The sequence below is a fragment of the Asterias amurensis genome, chromosome 8, assembly GCF_032118995.1.
Source record: "Asterias amurensis chromosome 8, ASM3211899v1".
Classification (NCBI taxonomy): domain Eukaryota; kingdom Metazoa; phylum Echinodermata; class Asteroidea; order Forcipulatida; family Asteriidae; genus Asterias; species Asterias amurensis.
Window position 1 is genome coordinate 19,199,808 of NC_092655.1, and position 19,974 is coordinate 19,219,781.

At 39.7% G+C, this 19,974-nt stretch overlaps 1 protein-coding gene across 2 annotated transcripts; it reads left to right on the plus strand.

Moving 5' to 3' along the window:
• Positions 1-6,031: 6,031 nt before the first annotated feature.
• On the plus strand, positions 6,032-16,626 carry LOC139940613 (uncharacterized). 2 transcript variants are annotated; one of them, XM_071936951.1, is made up of 3 exons: positions 6,032-6,570; positions 12,250-12,308; positions 13,407-16,626. In XM_071936951.1, exons 1-3 carry the CDS (start codon positions 6,474-6,476, stop codon positions 14,055-14,057), a joined length of 807 nt encoding a protein of 268 aa, XP_071793052.1. In that variant the 5' UTR covers positions 6,032-6,473; the 3' UTR covers positions 14,058-16,626. The 2 variants fall into 2 exon arrangements, with proteins under 2 accessions (XP_071793052.1, XP_071793053.1); XM_071936952.1 differs by having other exon boundaries at positions 12,250-12,302.
• Positions 16,627-19,974: the final 3,348 nt, after the last annotated feature.

Below are 19,974 nucleotides of genomic sequence, written 5' to 3' on the forward strand. Positions count from 1 at the left end.
AATAACACAAAGTTATAAATACACCAGAAAACAGAAAAAATGCACTCCTAAAAGTGTCCACCGTAAAACTTTTATGTGCCGACGATTGAGGGCGCAACTTGCTTTTGTTTTCTATCCGTCCGCCGTGCAGCAGATTTCACTTGTTAGCTCATAATATTTTTTACGAGCAATCAATAACGAATCATATCCCGCAGGTGTTCCAGTGTTACGGGAAACCATTTTTGTCCCTGGTTCTTTGCTTGACTGAATATGCAGGTGAAGTTTGTAATTGTTCAATAGCATGATGCTTTATAGCTTTTTCTGTACTGACTTCGTCTCGGACGGGGAAGGGGGTTGCATGACCCCTTGGCCGAGACACCCCTCCATTATCCCGGACCATTATTTCACAAGTTTCAGACATATCAACTGACGAACAAAATTCTCTTGGGACACTAAGAAATTGTTAGAAAAACGTCTGTTGTGCAACCAAAGTGTTCCTTTTTGCATATCAATGCCATGGGCGTCAATCAGGGGGGGGGGGGGGCACAGGGGGACATGTCCCCCCACCTTTTGGAGGGTGGGGGACACAATATCAAATGTTCCCCACCTTTTTGACCACCTTTATCATGAAGTCCAAGTTTTGCACTGTGTAAGACGAAACCCGGTGTCCTTATGGGCATTAATCCTGTGGGCAAAGGATGACACAATTTTTTGAAGGGTGGGGGACACTATATCAAATGTCTCCCCTCAAAATTGGCCCTAGATGGCATCACAGAGCATCTAAAATGCAAAATTTCCCCGGGCCCTTAATCGGACCCGCACCTCACGACGTAAAGGCTTCCCACACGCATGGTCCATCGCTGACAGATTTGCACCTCCCCCTGAAAGAGTGGAAGGGACATGTACCCCACCCCACCCCACCCCATTTTCGAAGGGTGGGGGACACAGTATCAACTGTTCCCCGTGTCTTTTGACCACCTTTATCATGAAACTCATGTTTTGCACTCTGGAACTGTGGAGCACTGGAACACAATATTCCTACAGCTCATTGTTCTGTTTCGTTTGTCATTTGGCCGCTAAATGGCCTAAAGATTGCACCATCTAAAAATACAAAATTTTCCCGGGCCCTTAAGCGGGCCCGGACCCATGCCGTAAAGGTTTCACATTCGCGTGCTCACTCTTTGGCTTATTTGCCCCCTAAAATTCGTGTCAGATCAACACCTGAACATGCTGTTAACCAAAAAGATTATACTGCTGCTCACATTTTTACAGATGTTCTGTTCCATTCTGTAAGTGAAAGCCTCTAATTGGCCTAATATTGCACACCAGAGCATCTAGAATGCAAAATTGTCCCGGGCCCTTAAGTGGGCCCGGACCCATGCCGTAAAGGTTTCACATTTGCGTGCTCACTCTTTGGCAGATTTGCCCCCAAACATTTGTGTCATAGATCAACACCTCAACATGCTGTTAACCAAAAAGATTCTACTGCTGCTCACATTTTACAGGTGTTCTGTTCCATTCTGTATACCTCTTATTGGCCTAACACTGCACCACAGAGCATCTAGAATGCAAAATTTTTCAGGGCCCTTAAGCGGGCCCGGACCCATGCCGTAAAGGTTTCGCACTAGTGTGCTCACTCTTCGACAGATTTTCCCCCTAAAACTTGGTTCATAGATCCGAACTTGAAGATGCTGTTAACTCAAAAGGTTCTACTGCTGCTCACATTTTACAGATGTTCTGTGCCATTCTGTATGCCTCTTATTGACCTAAGATTGCACCTCAGAGCATCTAGAATGCAAAAATTTTCCGAGCCCTTAGGCCCAGACCCAAGGCCATAAAAGGCTTCGCGTTCCGCTTTATAGCAGGCTCCATCTTTAATACCCACCAAGGATGAACTGCCGTCTGAGCATTATAATGCAGAAACAATATGGATATTACGAAGCTAATTGAGTTGTTTTTTAGGTACAATAACCATGAAAGCAAAAATAGGTGCATCATAGCTTGAAATACGCATTAAATTCCAACATCTGAGAGGGGGGAACATCACCCCTCAGACTCCCTAGATTGCACCAGAGAGCATCTACGGCCTAAAAAATTCCCGGGCACTAAAGCGGGCCCCGGATCCCACGCCGTAAATGTTATGTCCACCCCCCCCCCCACCTTTCAAGACGGATTGACGCCCCTGATCAATGCAATTATTATTACTTGCCTCCTGAATTTTTCTGTTAAAATTTTATTTCAATTTCCTCCCCTATCATTTCATGTGCTGTGACATGACCTTAAGACCGTCAATATCAAACAACAATCCCATCCGCTGCCCATCACTCATCATCGCTCCTCTACCCACGGTCCACTATTATAATACCCCATTTTCCCAGAGATTCTGTCCCCTCTCCACATACGGCAAACTGTGTACAAACTTCTTCTGTTAGTACAGTTATACATAATTTCCGTGAAACACCACTGAGCCTAGCTGCCACGCTGCCCCCCCCCCACACTTCAGCGGCCATAATATTGAAGTAAATCAAATCGGCCTAGTTCTATCCTTCGTTATTTAATATTAACAGAACGCTCTGTAATAAATTGGCCGAATTGTTTTTTCTGCATAAGTAAGGTTGAATACAATGTAAATCATGGTTTTAATCTGAACTTCAAACCGTATTCCATCAGTTACATTTGTATTAAACAATTCGCAATTAAAAAGAAAGGTTTTACACAATAGTCAACCATTTTTTATCTGATGCTTGTTTAGACTATCGTCAATAATAGCCCCTTTAAAACGAGAGCAATTTAGCAATGTTCCCTTGCTAAATTGTAGCATGGTTGTGAGATTTTACAAACAAATTACCTCGTTTGAAAGAACAATATTTTGTGGAGTGTCCAGGGTCCCTGGTCAAATCGTGTCAATCATAGATGACAGCCGGGTTGAATTAACGGTAAATGTTTTTGCATAAACAACTGCATACTGAACTGCTATAGTTTTAAACCAACATAACGTCGAAGTGAAGTATTTTTTTAAGAAGCTCATAAAATACTACCGAAAGCTGTTGTAAGCTTCAAAGAAAGTTGTTATTACCATTAGGCTACTTTTACGAGTGATTAATATTGAAACGTATACCTACCCTTTAAAGGCAGTGGACACTATTGGTAATTACTCATAATAGTTACTAGCATAAAACCCTACATGGTAATGAGTAATGGGGAGAGGTTGATGGTATAAAACATTGTGAGAAACGGCTCCCTCTGAAGTGACATAGTTTTCGAGAAAGAAGTCATTTTCCACGAATTTGATTTCGAGACCTCAGATTTAGAACTTGAGGTCTCGAAATCAACCATCTAAATGCACACAACTTCGTGTGACAAGGGTGTTTTATCCTTTCATTATTATCTCGCAATTTCGATGAACGATTGAGCTCAAATTTTCACAGGTTTGTTATTTTATGCATTTATTGAGATATACCAAGAGAGAAGACTGGTCTTTGACAATTACCAAAAGTGTCCACTGCCTTTAAAGCTGTTTAAAATTTACCTTTATCATCAGCATAACTGGGGCAAACTGATATTATAATAACATAAATAACATAAATAATCTAAAACAAACTCACGTATAGTCTAATTTATTTAACCCGTTTCGAACAGCTGCTTGCGATGTGGTTATTTCTCACGATTTATCACGTGACTTTTTCGAGAAAACAAAAAAATGAGCACGTTCCACCGGGTCCTTACAAAAGGGGGATCTGATGTAATTGCATTTGTAATGAGTGAATTGCCTGCAGTGGAACGTGTTACTAGACCAAAATAGAATAATTATTTTCCCCGAATCAAGATGTTATAAAGGTTAATGGAATAATCTATATGCGATTTATTTTATAAGCCTTCAATTAAAGGGGAAAGTAGGCATATAAAATTATTTGAATGTGTTTTGGGCATGGGAAACTGATCAAAACTGACACATGCAGTACCCGAGTTGAAATTCTTATTTGTTTTAAGAATTAAAAAAACCCAGCTGGGCCCAATTTCATAGTGCCGCCTTCCTGACCTGAAGCAACAAATATTGCTTTAGGCCCCTACATTTTCTGCTAAGGAGACATCAGCAGGATACCAGTCGTACATTGTATATGTGACACGGTAGTTTGGCTGGTAACCTTATTCTGGTAAGCAACATTTTATTGTGCTTAAGCAGCAGCTCTACTATTTGTACTAATATGCAGCTCGAAATTTGACCCTGTCTTACTTCCGGGTCAACCTCACCAGAAAGGGGTCAAAGACTGCAAAAAAAATGTCAAAGATAAGTATTCTGACTTGTTTTATCCCAACTTCAAATGCATACAGTAACAAACCACTGAAAGTTTGGGCTCAATTTGTATTTGACTGTGCAACCGAATAATGACAGAAAAACACCCTTAATTGCATTGCTATAGGAAAAGGCTTCTGAAATCTTTTATTGTTTGAGTGAGAAATTGTCACTTTCTCAAGAGCTAAACGTTACTTCTGAGGAAGCCAGTTTCTCAGAATGTTTTTTATCGTCAGCTCTTTACTGCTCGTGTACCAAGTAAGTTTCTTTTTGCTAACAATTATTTTGACTAATGTGTACGGTGCCTTTAAAGAGTGTAGGTGCATGAATGTCATTTCTATGATTAATTGAGTTGACATTAATGTTTATGGTCCACTGATTATCAGCCGTGGCAGCATCCGCCATTAGTCTTAAAGCCTGTATTGTTGATTTATTAATCTCAACAATTCTGGGTGACATATTTTTCTTTAAATAATCTAATAGAGACAAAATGAATTCACTGTGACTCGTTCCATGGACCACACAGTATTTAGACATTATCATGACGTATAACGATCATAAAGGTTTTTTGTAACAAAAACATCATCACTGTACTTTTAAGTTTATTATTAAAAAATATTGTGCTGGTATCCGGTTTGTGCAGTAGATTAGCATTATTCAATTCTCCAGGATTAGGTGGGGATTTCGCTACTGTGGTGACATCAAGTATGCATGGAGTAGACATATGGCACTGTGTGGGCCTAATTACATCATTTCTAAGCAAGAAAATTGTTCGTCAATACACCTTTTTTATTTTTTATTGAATTGCTAATTGATAATAATCAGGAATATTACAATTTGGTGTTCAACAGGTACTGATTGCACGACAAAAATGGTCAACTTAGAGAGAAAGAACAAAACTATAAACTGCGGTTTTTCTAATTATTTTAATGGGAGTTTGTTGAGGAGTCTATTCATCGGAATATTCCTAACTAAATAAAAAATTAATTCTGTAATATGGCGTTCGCGTGTGTGCACATACAGGCCACGGTGGCAGGAAATAAACGTTTTGTTTATAGTGGTTTTTATTCTGCGCATTATATTTCCTTGTGTAAGTTGATAATGCATTTCATGGCCCATGTTTATTTGAAGTACTCTAAAACATTGTCATGTATTCCAAAGGTTGTGTGTTTACAGAGTTATATAACAAATAATAGGGATTCAAGTCCGGCTCTAGTTCGTGCATTAAACCTCAGTACACAATCCCTAGTACAGCTTTATGGTAGCATTCTCTTTTCGCTGCGTACGTATGAGATATAGAAGCTTAAAGGCACTGGTCACAATTGGGGGCTTTCATACTTGGTGGTGTAGGCATATCCTATAAAATAATCTGTGAACATTTGTACTCAATTGGTCATCGAATTTTCAAGAAAACAAAGAAAAGAAAAAACACCCAGATTGAATTGAATACTAGTGTAAAATGGCTTCAAGCCCGAGAAGTCTTAAAAAAAAGAGAGAGAGACAATAATTACGTCTTACGTCCACTCAATATTATGTTACTTCAGTGGGAGCCGTTTCTCACAATGAACTATCAACAGTTCTCTATTGCTCGTTTTTGAGTAATTACAAATAGTGTCCACTGCCTTTAACGTCACATCACCCATAGGCGCAGCTAGATGGTCAGCTCGCAACGCACGAACAGTGATGCAAGTTGCGAGGTTTGGTTTGGGCAAGCATTTTACCATTGCATCAAATCAGCAGACGACATCGCAGCGTGCGAGCCGTTTATTTTGAACGCCCATCCAGCCGTTGTGAATTGTATAATATATTCAATATATATATATATCATTAGATATTATAGATGCTGGTTCTATTTTGCGCCAAAAAGAATCCATCGGGCTTCAGGTCGAATCACTCGCTAGGGTTTTCATTAAAATAAAAGTGCGGGCGGGATAACCATGAACATGACATTCATACGTGATCATTAGACTATAGGGTAAAGCATAACTCATATAATATCATATCGGGTCGTGCTGATGGGTTGTCGGATATAGCGAAGGCGATCAAGAGATATAAGGCTTGAAGAGGTTACGCATGCATCCGTCAGCTGGGAGGATTATGAACAACTTGATGGTTGAGGAGTAAATGTAATTGATGATTGGCAGCTGTATCAACGCTCCTGGTGTCAGCTTCTTCATTCAGGCGAGGAGTTGCATACGAGATGGCACCTCTTCGCTGGAGCCGTTCTGACATACTGTGGGTCATGGTTGTTGTAGGAATAATATGTGCTGGTGTTTGCTGTGAGGATGTTGCTACGGGTAAGTATTGATTTAGATGCTCGTCGATTTGCCATCAAGCTGTAAGGCTTTAAGAATAATGGGTTGTCATTTTCCATCTAATGGATGGTTTTGTTGGTATCTAGCTTTGTTTGGGTTTTAAAGTCGTTGCCCATCGTGGTTCTGCATCTTCATCGCTAGGGTCTACAAAAAGGCACTGGACATGAATGGTAATTGCTGAAACATAATTTTTAGCATACAAATTAACTTGGTAACGAGTGCGAGCAATGGGGAGCTGTTGATTAAAGTATATAAAACATTGTGAGAAGCCTATAATTATGTATCTGCAATCACACACATCAGTGTGAAGCAAGGTTTTTTTCTTCCATTATTTTCTTTTCGATGACCAATATTGAGCCCAAATTTTCACAGGTTTGGTATTTGATGCATATGTTGGGATACACCAAATGAAAATACCGGTCTTTAACAATTACCAAACGTGTCTAGCAGCCGATTTCATGAAACGCTGAAATCAATCCCATGCGAGTTAGTCCTATCACTCGCCCTAACTTGTATTGGTTCAATGCGTCATAACGTCTATAAATACGGAACTTGACTCGTCATAAGTCCCAAGATTAATCCAAAGCTATTGGTGAAATCGACGGCGGTGCTTTTAACTCATCTTAAAAAACAACCTGTTTTGCTGCTTCTTGAGAGCACCTTTTCATCCTTCATTAGATATAACTCCTCCGTCTTACTCCTCTCCTCAAGTCACACTAGCCTGATTCAGATACGTGTGTCTCATCATCAGTGGTGTATATAGGCATCATTCGGGCAAAGACATTAAATTGGGAGGGCTTTGATGCATCGGAACCATTCATTTCTCTACCTTTTAAGGGGTGGGAGGGGGGGGGGGGGGTTCCGAGCAGAGATGGGCTCACGTCCCTTTGTTTTGATGGGTGTTTCAGTTGCCGTATAACATAATAGACATATACCCGCACCCCTATAATCAAAACTTTCAAAAAATAATCAAAACTTACACTGGAGGGTGTATATCACTGATTTCTGCACGAAAACGATTTTGGTGTTATTTTTAAGGGATTTATACATTTGGTGGCAATACAAACTTATGGTCAGTACAGCAGTTACGAATAGAGCATTTTGAGAAAAACTTCGAAGTATAATGTTGTTACATGTAAAAGGATACCAGTTTACTTTCCTCCCAAATGTAAGTCTGATAAGTACTACTGTCATTAAAGGCAGTGGACACTATTGATAATTACTCAAAATAATTATCAGCATAAAACCTCACTTGCTAACGAGTAATTGATAGAGGTTGATAGTATAAAACATTGTGAGAAACGGCTCCCTCTGAAGTGGAGTAGTTTTCGAGAAGAAGTAGTTTTCCATGAATTTGATTTCGATACCTCAAGTTTAGAATTTGAGGTCTCGAAATCAAGCATCTGAAAATACACAACTTCGTGTGACAAGGGTGTTTTTTTCTTTCATAGTTATCTCGCAACTCCGACGACCGATCGAGCTCCAATTTTCACAGGTTTGTTATTTTATGCACATGTTGAGATACAGCAAGTGAGAAGACTGGTCTTTGACATTTACCAATAGTGTCCACTGGCTTTAATGACTCACCGAGTTTTTATATAAAGCTCAATCGGTCACGAGAATTTGTGTTATTGACAAACCACATCAGGCTGTAAATTGTTTACTCTTTTCAAACATCAGGTTCTGGACTTGCGGTCTTATAAAACAATTTGTCACCCAACTCTTATCAAAACTCAATCATTTCACAAATCTGTAAACGTTTAAATAATCACTCTGGTTTATCATTTAAAATCCTCTCCTCCCAATTCCATCATCAAATTCCCCCACACCCATCAAATTCCCTCAGTCAATGTACCCATTATTATCAAGTCGATGGCACCTTTTGAGTGCCCCATTTCCTCTCGAATCAACCCCCGTCCTCCCGCCATCCTCGAGACCCACCAGTGAACCTCATCATTTCCAATTAGTCGCGCCGTTCTCTCGCTCCCTGCTCAGCAGACTATACACTCCCGCCTCATTCCATCTTCCCTCAGGCAATTTCGGTGAAAACCCGCACCCGACATCACCAAAGCGCAACAAGGCAAAGGCAATCTTTCCTTAAAGATCCCCAATGATGAACGAGGTGTCGGCTAGAGTCCCTTTCACACGAGAGCCATTTAGCAAGGGTCCCTTTCTAAACTTGAGCATGGTTATACAATTCTACAAAATGTACCTCGTGTGAAAGGACAACAATTTGTTTACTGTCTGACTGTCTCTTGTAAAATCTTGTCACACAATAATTGCAACATTTTAAAACTGTGCTAAAACTAAGCAAGGGTCCACTGTTAATTGCTGTCGTGTGAATAGCGCTTCTGTCTTTCTTGTCTCACCATTAGACACAGAAACAACCCTCAAAGACCCATAATACATCAACCCTATCATCAATCATCTTTAAGCATAATCCAAGAGATGCAAATTGCAGGATGTATAAGATATCATCAGCACCCATGCACATCTCACCCGTGTAATATCCCTTTCCACCCCACAGCACTATTTATTTCCACGCTGTGACATCACATAATGACGGCCCCCATGTAGAAAAAACACACACACTCGGGCGCACAAGGCTGCATGAGCTAATTTTGACTTTCCAGTTCTAGTCCACAATTCCATACGGCCGAAGTTTTTCTTTATTTTCTTCTCATTTTGTTCAATCAAATCGTCAACGAGTGTGACTTGACAGTTGACGGGTAAAACAGCATGGGGGTCTCGGCCATCTAAACACCGTATTGGCAGCTGCAATGGGCTTCGATAACCCGCCTATATCATGCTTGCACCCGAGCTAAGCTGATAAAGCTGCTATAAAACGGCGCAATAAATTCCAGATAACGAGTACTATTACAATTCAAGCTCAGCTCAGACAAAAAATCAGATTCGTGATAAAATTTGTTGCAGTTTCAATTTAATAGCTCACATTAATTTTGTTGCAGGCATTTTATTTTCGTCTGAACTAGGGCCCGCTGTCAAAATGGAGGAAATAGTATTTAAATAGCCATCAAAATAAACATTGCTTGTTTGATCGCAGCTATAGCAATGTAAAAAGGAGCTTCATCTTGTTGAACGACGTGATGTGCAAAAATCACTGCACTCTATGTCTGTCCGCCTGGCTTTCTGATTTTCCAGTCACTCGGCAAACTCCCATAGGGCAATTAAAGCCAATCTCTCTCACTCAAACATTATGTTTTGATTAGGAGTTACACAAATCAATACATTTTGATTAAGTTTAGCCCATCCCGAGACAACACAAGTCATTGTGAAATCAGCGGTTAGCTCAGTAGCATTCAAACCCACAACCTAGTGATTGCAAGTCCTGCAGCACTGAACACGGGTGACATGGAAACCTCGGGGTGACCTCTTACGGGTCAGAGATGACCCGGATTTAGGGTCAGAGATCTATCTAAGGGGGAAGATCTATCTCTGGTTAGGGCTGACTTTGAAACCTGGAAAAAAAATAAAGGTTTGACTCGTATCCTTATAGTAAGTTTGACACAAGTTGGGGTCAGTTTTTACACAGGTTCTAGGCCGTTCACAATGACCCAGAAACAGTCCTATCCATCCACTTGCAACCCGGAATCCGGTGTAGAATTCTTACTTGACTCTCTTTCACTCAGTCAGATTGTGGACACATGAATTAAGCAGGGCCCAATTCCCACGGTAAAAACAGGATTACCAATAACCAAAAATCCTGGAAGTCACGTGAAAATTTGGCTGGTAACCCAGTGTTTTATCAAGGCAAGAATTTCATGCTAAGCAAATGTCTGTGGTAAGCAACTCTATGGAAACTGGGCCCAGCAGCTAAGTGGGTGCCCTCGATAATTTATTATGAGTGCGCATTTTAGGCGACACGCAGGCGTTTAGCATTGTGCCCTTATCTTCGTAACTTGACTCCTGGAAATGGCAGAAGATGCGCGCAACAGAGACAGAGACAGAAACAGTGGCCGTGTGTCGTCGGTGCAAAGGTTCACTTTCCCTTTTATAGAACTCACGAGACGTTAATCAGAATTCCCCAAGAAACTGTTTGCCTGGCAAACACATTATGGCGCTGTGTATTTTAAAGATTACACATGATTGGTAGAGCATAGTCGGAGACAGTGTTCATGTTTTATGTGAGCAGGGCTACATGAAATAAGACATATAGGGAACATTTGGGCTTCATCCGTTGTGGACGGCAGGAAGTTTTGTAATTTTGATTGATTCGTATTCTATTAGGCCTATAGCCCCAAACAAATGAAAGGAAAATGCTGCGCTGGCCATACAGTCAAAATGTCATTCTATTCTATGACTTGTTTTTATGTGATTGCCAATTAATTGACAAATTACATTATGGTATCATCAAAGACACATTACTTCCCCTCTCTGCTTGGCTATCATAAATCAACGTCATCTTTTAATCTGCTCATGACACTTTAGAAGCTGTTCTAGCTAACCATCGACAAAAGCAAAGCCGCTGGCTAGGGGGAAAGAACAACAGCAACCCTTTAGATTTTTGTAGATCCATCATGATGTACAATCGTGATGATTACTGTCACCATGCCTCTCCACCCAGGTCGAAATTCGAGTTGAACCTAGTTAAACTGGGTTTAACTGGAACTAGTTGAAACCAGTTGATAAACTAGTTAAATACAGTTAAAACCAGTTGGTTTAATATGGAAAATGGACAGAAACCAACTGGTTTATAATTTCAACCTAGTTGAACACAGTTAAACCTAGTCCAAACCAGTTGGTTAATATGGAAAATGGACGAGTTTGATCACTATCCAGTTGAACCAGTTGACCCCAGTTAACTAGGTTCAACTGGAATTTTGACCTGGGCATTGGGTGCCGTAATATGCATTGCATTCTCATTAAAAATTTATTCATAAAAGTTGTCAATTTTGGTCCATAATGAAAACGAAGTTGACGAGAATAAATCCAAAACATCTAGATTATTACTCAACCTATCCATCACCGCGGGGAAATTCTATTGTAATTTCAGCCATTTTGAGACCATCGCACTGTTTTCATTTGGGTGTAACAGCAAAAATATTACCCAAAACTTTATTTTGAGACATGGATTGCACTGTTTGCATTGGGTGTATACAGACAAATTTACTTCAAACCTTATTTAACAGTCATGGTGTACACCATCTCGATTTTTTTTTGTGTTGTCAGTTTATGAACCTCTGCATTTACAGTAAACCAAGAGATGACGATTTTTGGTTCAATGTTAAAGATATATTTCATTTTAACACACACACACACACACACACACAGATCAGTCAATCAATCAATCAAACGTAATTTGTATAGCGCCTAAATCAAAAGTTTGCTCAAAGGCGCTGAGGCACAGAAAAAATAACAAGTCATTGATGGTAGGCCTCCTGAAACAAGTGGGCTTTGTCATTTTAATTTGGGCAAAAAACCTCACGTGCTATCTGTTGTTTTATACCATGGGCATATTAAAACTGCAACAACGCGACGTTGGATGAGGACAATAATAGTAATATTGGACGATTCGCAACGTCGTTCCCAAAACGTACCCCCACCCCCAATTTGCAACATGCATTGCTTCCATCTAAGACTACGATCTCCACGCTAATGGATTTTAATAATTATTAGTGTTCTCTATTTTTTTTTTTGCAGATGTGAATTCCATATTAACGGACGGCATCTCGGAAACCTCTCCGGAACAACATGTACAAGTAAGTTGTAATAATCTGCGGACTTTTGTTCACATCACGAAAATGTTTTCGTTTTGAAGTACGAGTTACCATTATTATTAAGTGGCGTCTGGAATGTATTCTATCAATGTACGAAATTTGTAAATCGAACAAATATAAACCACCAGCAAACATTATAACTATAAGCATCATTTTATGGCGAATAAACAACACCCTATGGTTTTTATACACTAAAATTTACTTGTATTTTTGGTGTGTGATTTAACGGTCACGAGAGGCTGACCAAAAGGTACAAGTTTTTAAATTGCTAAATAGTATTCGCACTTTGGATGACCCACCCACCAATGTCAACATTGGTCATAGAGAAAAGAGTGAGGGAAAATGGCATACAAATGCCTTTAAATGTTTCCCACTATTTTTAAACCTTAGGTTTTGGCCTCGCGAGATCAAAACTTTTTATTTTATTTTACTCATAAAAAAAAAAAAAATAAATAAAAATAAGTATTGGCATTTCAAGCTTAAATACTTAAAGACACTGGAAACTTTTGGTATTTTGTCAAGACCAGTCTTCTCACTTGGTGTATCTCAATGTTATGCACACAATAACAAACCTGTGAAAATTTGAACTAAATTGGTCGTCGCAGTTGCGAGATAATTAACCCTTGTCACTCGAAAGTGTGTGCTTTCAGATGCTTGATTTCGGGACCTCAAAGTCTAATTCTGAAGTCCCGAAATCAAGTTCAAGTATTATTGTTGTGGATAAATACTTTATTCTCGAAAACTACGTTGTTTCAGAGGGAGCCGTTTCTGACAATGATTTATACTATCAACGGCTCTCCATTGCATGTTTGAAGTAACTGTTATGCTTACAATTAGTTTGTGTGATTACAAATAGCGTCCAGTGCCTTTAAAGGGAAGCTTATGACAATCTTTCATGCCATGTAAGTTATGTACAGATCTGTGAAGATTTACATTTCCAACCTTACTAATGTTTGGCACGCATCCAAGTTTATTCTTCAAAACAAATGAAGTTTTCAGGGACAATTCATGAACAATTTGATCGCTGATCTAATTTGATTCTATTTGTTTTAACTTGTCGTGTGTTTTCTCTTTAATCAGACATCACCCTCGACAGAGAATACAACTGAAGGAGGCCTTACGTCAGAATTTAGCACGTTACCAGTGAACGGAACACCTAGTAGCGAAACAACAACTTCAGAAAATTCAGGAATCACCAAAAGTCATGAAAACAAAAGTAATATTTCAGAAATATTGGATACAACGATAGAAACAACGACACAACAGATTGGAGACAGTCAAGTAGTGGTACCAGGGAAAGACGTACCCGCTGATAGTAATACAAATGAAAATAAGCCAACGTACATAAAGAACGCAGCAGGGCAGCGCGGGCAAAATATAGTGGCAGCGGTGGGATCACCCAATCACCATAAACAAGTTAGAATTGTCCACGTTATCCTGTTCACCAGCTGGCAATTGATTGTGGCCATGATCGGATTAGAGGTTTTCGCCTACTGTGTCACCATCTTTATCATCTTCGGCTTCGGAAGACGGAGGTCAAGGGCTAAAAGATTTGGTCATTTTTCTTGGAAGCGTCCCGGACCTCAACAGCTGGAGCAAGAAACTTCATTTTCGACCGTCATGCCGGCTCGCGAACACCAAATCGGGGGAACTGAAGAACCTCTGATGAGGCCGCCGGCGCCCCATAAAGGCATGAAGAAAAAACCTTCGGTTCGAGGACATAGACCGTGACAAAACGAAACTCAACACTCAAAATAAAAAACTGTAATGAAAACATTTATATATACTGTAAATAAAATAATATTCTTATTCTTTTTTGAAATATTTGCACACGTTCCAGGTGGCACTTTCCCGTTGGTTATAATGTGGAACATTAAAAATGTGAGTTTTAACGATTAAGCACACGTCAACGCTTACATCTATTTAAACGGAGCACACGCATCTAAGTTAAAGTGCACTGCTTTTGAAAATTTAATTGTTATGGATGGAAATGGTAAACCTTTGTGATGCTCCCACGACACGTTGTGAAAATATTATAAACATACGTCTTTAGTGAGTTGTCAACTATGTAAAAGGCCGCCAGCTCTAAGTAAGTGGATATATTGGAATGCGTGACCGTCTCAATCTTCTATTTACTGTTGGCTGCCATCGAAGAGACAGCTTTTCTACACTACCCAACAGAAAATGCTACCCATGATGTAGCCTGAACATTTGACGTCACACTTCGAGGCTCGTGAATAACGCCAGAGAGTGGCCTCGCGAGCCTATAAAGGTCAATCCCCGTTCATAATCAACTTTCACATCATTCAATTCACATGGAGATACGCACCATTCTACTCACAAGTAAATGTGGACACTGCATGCAGACAACCGAAAGTGAGCTTTCCAAAATAATATTTGTTTTGATTGGTCCGAGGTGATGTTTGTCAGCAGCACCCACATCACCTTCGACCAATCAAAAGACAAATATGGAAAGCTATAACGTCATCACTACACGTTTATCAAATGACACCATTGTATCCAATAAAATCATTGGTTCTAAAAAGCAAGTACCTGTCTTTCGGAAAAGACAGGGGGAGTCTACCAGTGATGTTAGTTTGCGTTGGAAACTAGACTCGGGCGAGGTTTGGACGTTGGGTTTGGCAGTGTACAGTCCTGAATGTTCTCAGGAGGACTTCGCAGTCAATGTCCCATCAAGAATTATTGAATTTTTAGTCATTGTGCAATACAGTTAACTTCGTGTTAGGAATGGAACTTGGGCCATGGATATGCAACCAGTAATCTTAAAAGAGAAAGGGAAATATCAAATTAAAATTTGTATTGTTTTCATTTTCAAAAAGGGACACAGTCCTCATGTAGTGGGGAAAAGCTACAAAATAACATATACAAAAGTGTAAAAAATGTGTAATTTGACAATGTATTTGATAACTTTTGGGGGCAAACTTTGTCAACATCCCAAACATCATTCTGGTGACATCATTCTGAGAATAGAAAATATGGTCTGTACAGGGATATTTTATTTCACTACTGACCAAGTGGAGATTGACAGGTAACCTAGCAAGCAGGTAGGCACGCAAAACAACTAACTCTGAACCGGACTCCAAGAAACCGGACAAAGAAAAAGTACATAGAGGGCCATTGCAGTTGGCAACACTACAGACTGCGCAGAGTAAAATTGAGAATTTGTGAAAATGCCTTCCTCCTGCAGTGGAGTGAACAAGGTTAGACCATAGAGTTAGCAGACCTTTTCAGAGTGCAATTTGAAACATGGTGTCATTGGATTTCAACACCTGTCTAATTTACATTCGAAGAAGGAACAAATCCTTAATGCCAAATTCAAGGCCGTTTAGATTGAATAATTGAAAGTCAAAAATTTACCCAAACGTCCCCATACAAAATAATAAATGTCCCATGACAGGTGTGCCGTGAGAAGAGAAGTTCCCGCGAGAATTGGGTATAGTTGAAGCGTGAATGATGCTTGAGCGGGGTTTTCCCTCGAGGGAGCATGGTTTACACGCATACAGGGTTTCCCGCATAAAGAGTTTATAACATTGGGCTAGTGTCAAACAATAATTTGACGATCGAAATATGTATGATTAATGCGCCCTTTGTACTGCTTCTTGGGGTGATGTTTGATTGTTTGTTTGTTTGTTTGTTTGTTTGTTTGTTTGTTTTTGTTTGTTATAATAAAGTGAACCTTTGAAACGATAAGAAACACAAGTTAAATCATATAAAAGGTCGATAAGGATAGATAGGTCCTTTTGAATCAACTACTTCGGCTTTGGAGTCGGCTTACGGCTCCATACTCTGGTCTGAAGCCCTGAGCTCGTACGTAAATCATGCGCAATAATTGTCAGAACAACCACGGGGCCAAGCTAGCCTGAGCCGAATCTGGAGCAGAAGCCGTGGTTTCGAAAGGGCTATAGTTGTTTGATTTTAGTCACAAATATATGAAGTTCATAACGATAACATTTTTTTCTGTAAACTATATTTCCTTCTGAAATATTCGAGAAAACTGTATCTGAAAACCTAAAAACGCATGGTGCCCCACTCAATGTTTGTTTACAGCAACGAAATTTGTTAAACAGTATTTTTTGCTAACAGCTTTATATAATAGAATTGGGCCCTGAGGGGACTATTTGAATTTGGCATAATTAGTTATTTCTAATCCACAGTGACGTCTGGAATATAATATTCTATCAATGTAAGAAATGTGTAATATCAAACAAAATATTAATCATCAGTAAATAATAAAATAACTAGCCTATAGGCCTAAGCATCATTTGATGGAAAATAAATAATACCCTACATGGTTTTTATATACTAAAATTTAATTGTATTGTTGGTGTGTGCTCTAACGGTCATGAGAGGCTGACCGCGTTGCAATCGGAGACTTTGGGCGGCAGTAGACAAAAAAAAATTTTAACGTAAATCTGAGCATGACAAAATTTTGCTTACTAGAATACGGTTACCAGCCAAACTACCATGTCACAAGTTCAATTTGTGACTGGTATCATGCTAATTTCTGCTTAGTGGCAGAACATTTTTAATGTATATTTTCCATGAAATTAGGCCCAGCTGGTAGATGAGAATGACACCAGTCCAAACCCTTTACAATGCAATTATGGCTCAACGGCACATGTAATCGAACCCTCGCTATGCTCGAACGAGTCCCTCATAAAACTGAGCCAAATTTCCAAAAAGAGCAACTGACGAATAGAATAGAGCAGACGAATACAACGTTTGATTAGAAAAGGCCCATCATTAAAACTTAATCAAATCGTCAGTCGTTTCAACTTCATGAACACGGCTACAAAACTATACGCATAATATAAATATAATTGGAATATATGAAGGGAATGTTGTCAATTTTTGATTGCATGGTCATTTTCCCCGTCGTTTAGAAGGCGACTTGGTTTAATTTTGCTATTTGTTTCCACGACGAAAATTCGACAGAATGGCAGTTTGAATTATATATCAGGAAGATTTGGTATACCATTTTTATACCAAATACAATTTGAAGATTATAGGCCTAAGGTACAAGAGAATGTAATTAAAGTAAGCCTCATTGAAAACGCACATTATAGTTTGAAATCTCTAACTAATTGTTTTCATACATTATTCGGGCGTTCAAAGAAATCATCATGGTAAATGTGACACCATGTGTCCGACCACATATGCAGCATGAATATTCACGTATTATTTAATATGATGCAGCGAATACCCAACGGCCCATGTCATTCATGGCATGCACTTAGCTTGTAAAAAAAAACGGCGAACGGTTTCCGTCGACCAAGGGCGTTTAATTTACTGCAAGGACGGTTTTACACGGGGGCGGACACAACTGCATATGAAAATGTGTCCGGGCGGACACAATTGCATTATGCAGCAGCGTCCGGGCGGACACGATTGCATATGTAAAACCGTCCGGCGGACATTATTGCATATGCAATAATGTGCTCCGGATAGTATTGCATAGAGGACATAATTGCATGCGACACCCTACTTCTTTTATATCCATACACTCTCGAGCACTTGGCCGAGAACACAAAACCATCCCAGCAGCTTTATTCCACGTATACCCCCTACTGCATCTCGCTGTAATTCGTACCTGGTGCATAATTACCTCCAACATTCAATATAGAAAGTTTTAAGAGGAATATAATTTACGGAACTAAAATCCAAAGTAAGAAGAATCTAATTTATTCATATTTTCACATGTTGACCATACAATATCACATCGAACTCTGATACAGTATTCTTTTTGTGATTCAAATTCATTATCATTTTGATAACCATCGGGGAAAAAAGTGTATATCAAAGGTGAAACGCACCCTGCCAAATATATGTACCCGTCAAATGTTGAGTGTCGTTATACGTGCAAAAACAGCAGCCGACGTTGAAGTGTACATGTACAGTCTAGTTGTCTACACGTAGACCGATACGACCGAGAAAGATCAACCGCTAAAATCTCGGATAAGTGCAAAGGTAATTGTGATATTATTATTAAAGGAACGTTACCGAATTAGAAAGAAAAACATTGTGAAGATGACAGATTTGTATAAGACTTACACTGTCTAATGATGATGAAAAGAAGAGAACATCCCTTGAAATATTTATGTCTGAAATGTTATTATTTGATGAGAAATAATAATCTAATTTCGCGTTTGGTGTTTATCAGTGAGCGTTTTATTCATTTGTTTTGCATCAATGTCGTGCAAAAATTAATTTGTGATTTTTTCCCCCACTATTTTTCTTGTCAACTGTCAGATGCAATTGTGTCCGGGGCTATGCAAAAACCGAGCGAGCGTGCATGCAATGAACCTACGTATAAGCAGCATGAATATTCACGTATTTTATGATTGCAGCGAATACCAAACGGCCGAACATTTCCCATGTCATTCATGTCACATGTCCCATGTCACATTCCCACATTTCCCATGTCACATTAGCTTGTAAAAAATGGCGAACGTGTTCCGTCGACCAAGGGCGTTTCATTTACTGCAAGGACGGTTTTGCACGGGGCGGACACAACTGCATATGCAAATGTGTCCTGGCGGACACAATTGCATTATGCAGCAGCGTCCGGGCGGACACGATTGCATATGCAAAACCGTCCGGCGGACATTATTGCATATGCAATACTGTCCTCCGGACAGTATTGCATAGAGGACATAATTGCATGCGACACCGGCAACTGTTTTTGTAAGCAAAATCAATTATGTCATGTTCCTTTTAAGGCAGTGGACGGAAGATTTAGAATTTGAGGTCTCGAATATCAAGCATCTGAAAGCACACAACTTCGTGTGACAAGGGTGTTTTTTCTTTCTATATATTATCTCGCAATTTCGACGACCGATTGAGCTCAAATTTTCACAGGTTTGTTATTTTATGCATATGTTGAGAAACAGTATGTGAGAAGACTGGTCTTTGACAATCTAATAGTGTCCATGTCTTTAATAATAATTTAAAGACAGTCGGCACGCGTGAAATCTTCTTTTCTCGCTGCGAAGTTATTTATTGCCCAGTAGGTAGTTGACGAAACTGCAGTGCGTGTGCGATTACCGTCTTGCCAAATTAACCATTAATGGATGTGGGTTCAAAAGTGAAGATGTGGGATGATGAGGAGGCGATACCATGGAAACGGCATGATTTATTCCCCTGTTCGTTCCCTTGTTTTCTTTATTGCCCTTGGCCTAACCAACGTAAACGTTCAACGTAGATAATGTCCGACTCAAACAGCCGTATAGTTTGCTAATGAGCAACGGGAACATACATGCAACATATCAACCGGTTACCAGCGCAGCGAGAATGTCACTTAATATCCACTTTTTGTGACCACCGGATTGGTACCCCGTAAAAGTTAGACCGAAGTCAATTAACAACTTTAGTGCGTTGCTGTGTGCACCGAAGTTGCTAAAACTGGGGTTGGGTTGCCCAAAATGATGACTTTTTTTTCACAGCGTTCGTATCATAATATCCTGGCTAGCTGAAACCCCCACCTATAAGCAACTTTACAAAACTTATGTCACTAGAAGTAAGTTCCACCATTGCATTTGCGTCGGGAAGGCCCAACACCAGAGCAAATTTTGTTTTGTCACGAGCACTCAGCATGACGAGGACGAGGACCAGGTAAGCGCGTAAAGCA

Bases quoted from the DNA above. Each gene is read 5' to 3' on its own strand.
- LOC139940613 (XM_071936951.1), top strand. From the start codon at position 6,474: ATGGCACCTCTTCGCTGGAGCCGTTCTGACATACTGTGGGTCATGGTT. The intron at 6,571-12,249 runs GTAAGTATTGAT...TTTTTTTTGCAG, and splicing joins CTGTGAGGATGTTGCTACGG to ATGTGAATTCCATATTAACG. The intron at 12,309-13,406 runs GTAAGTTGTAAT...CTCTTTAATCAG, and splicing joins CTCCGGAACAACATGTACAA to ACATCACCCTCGACAGAGAA.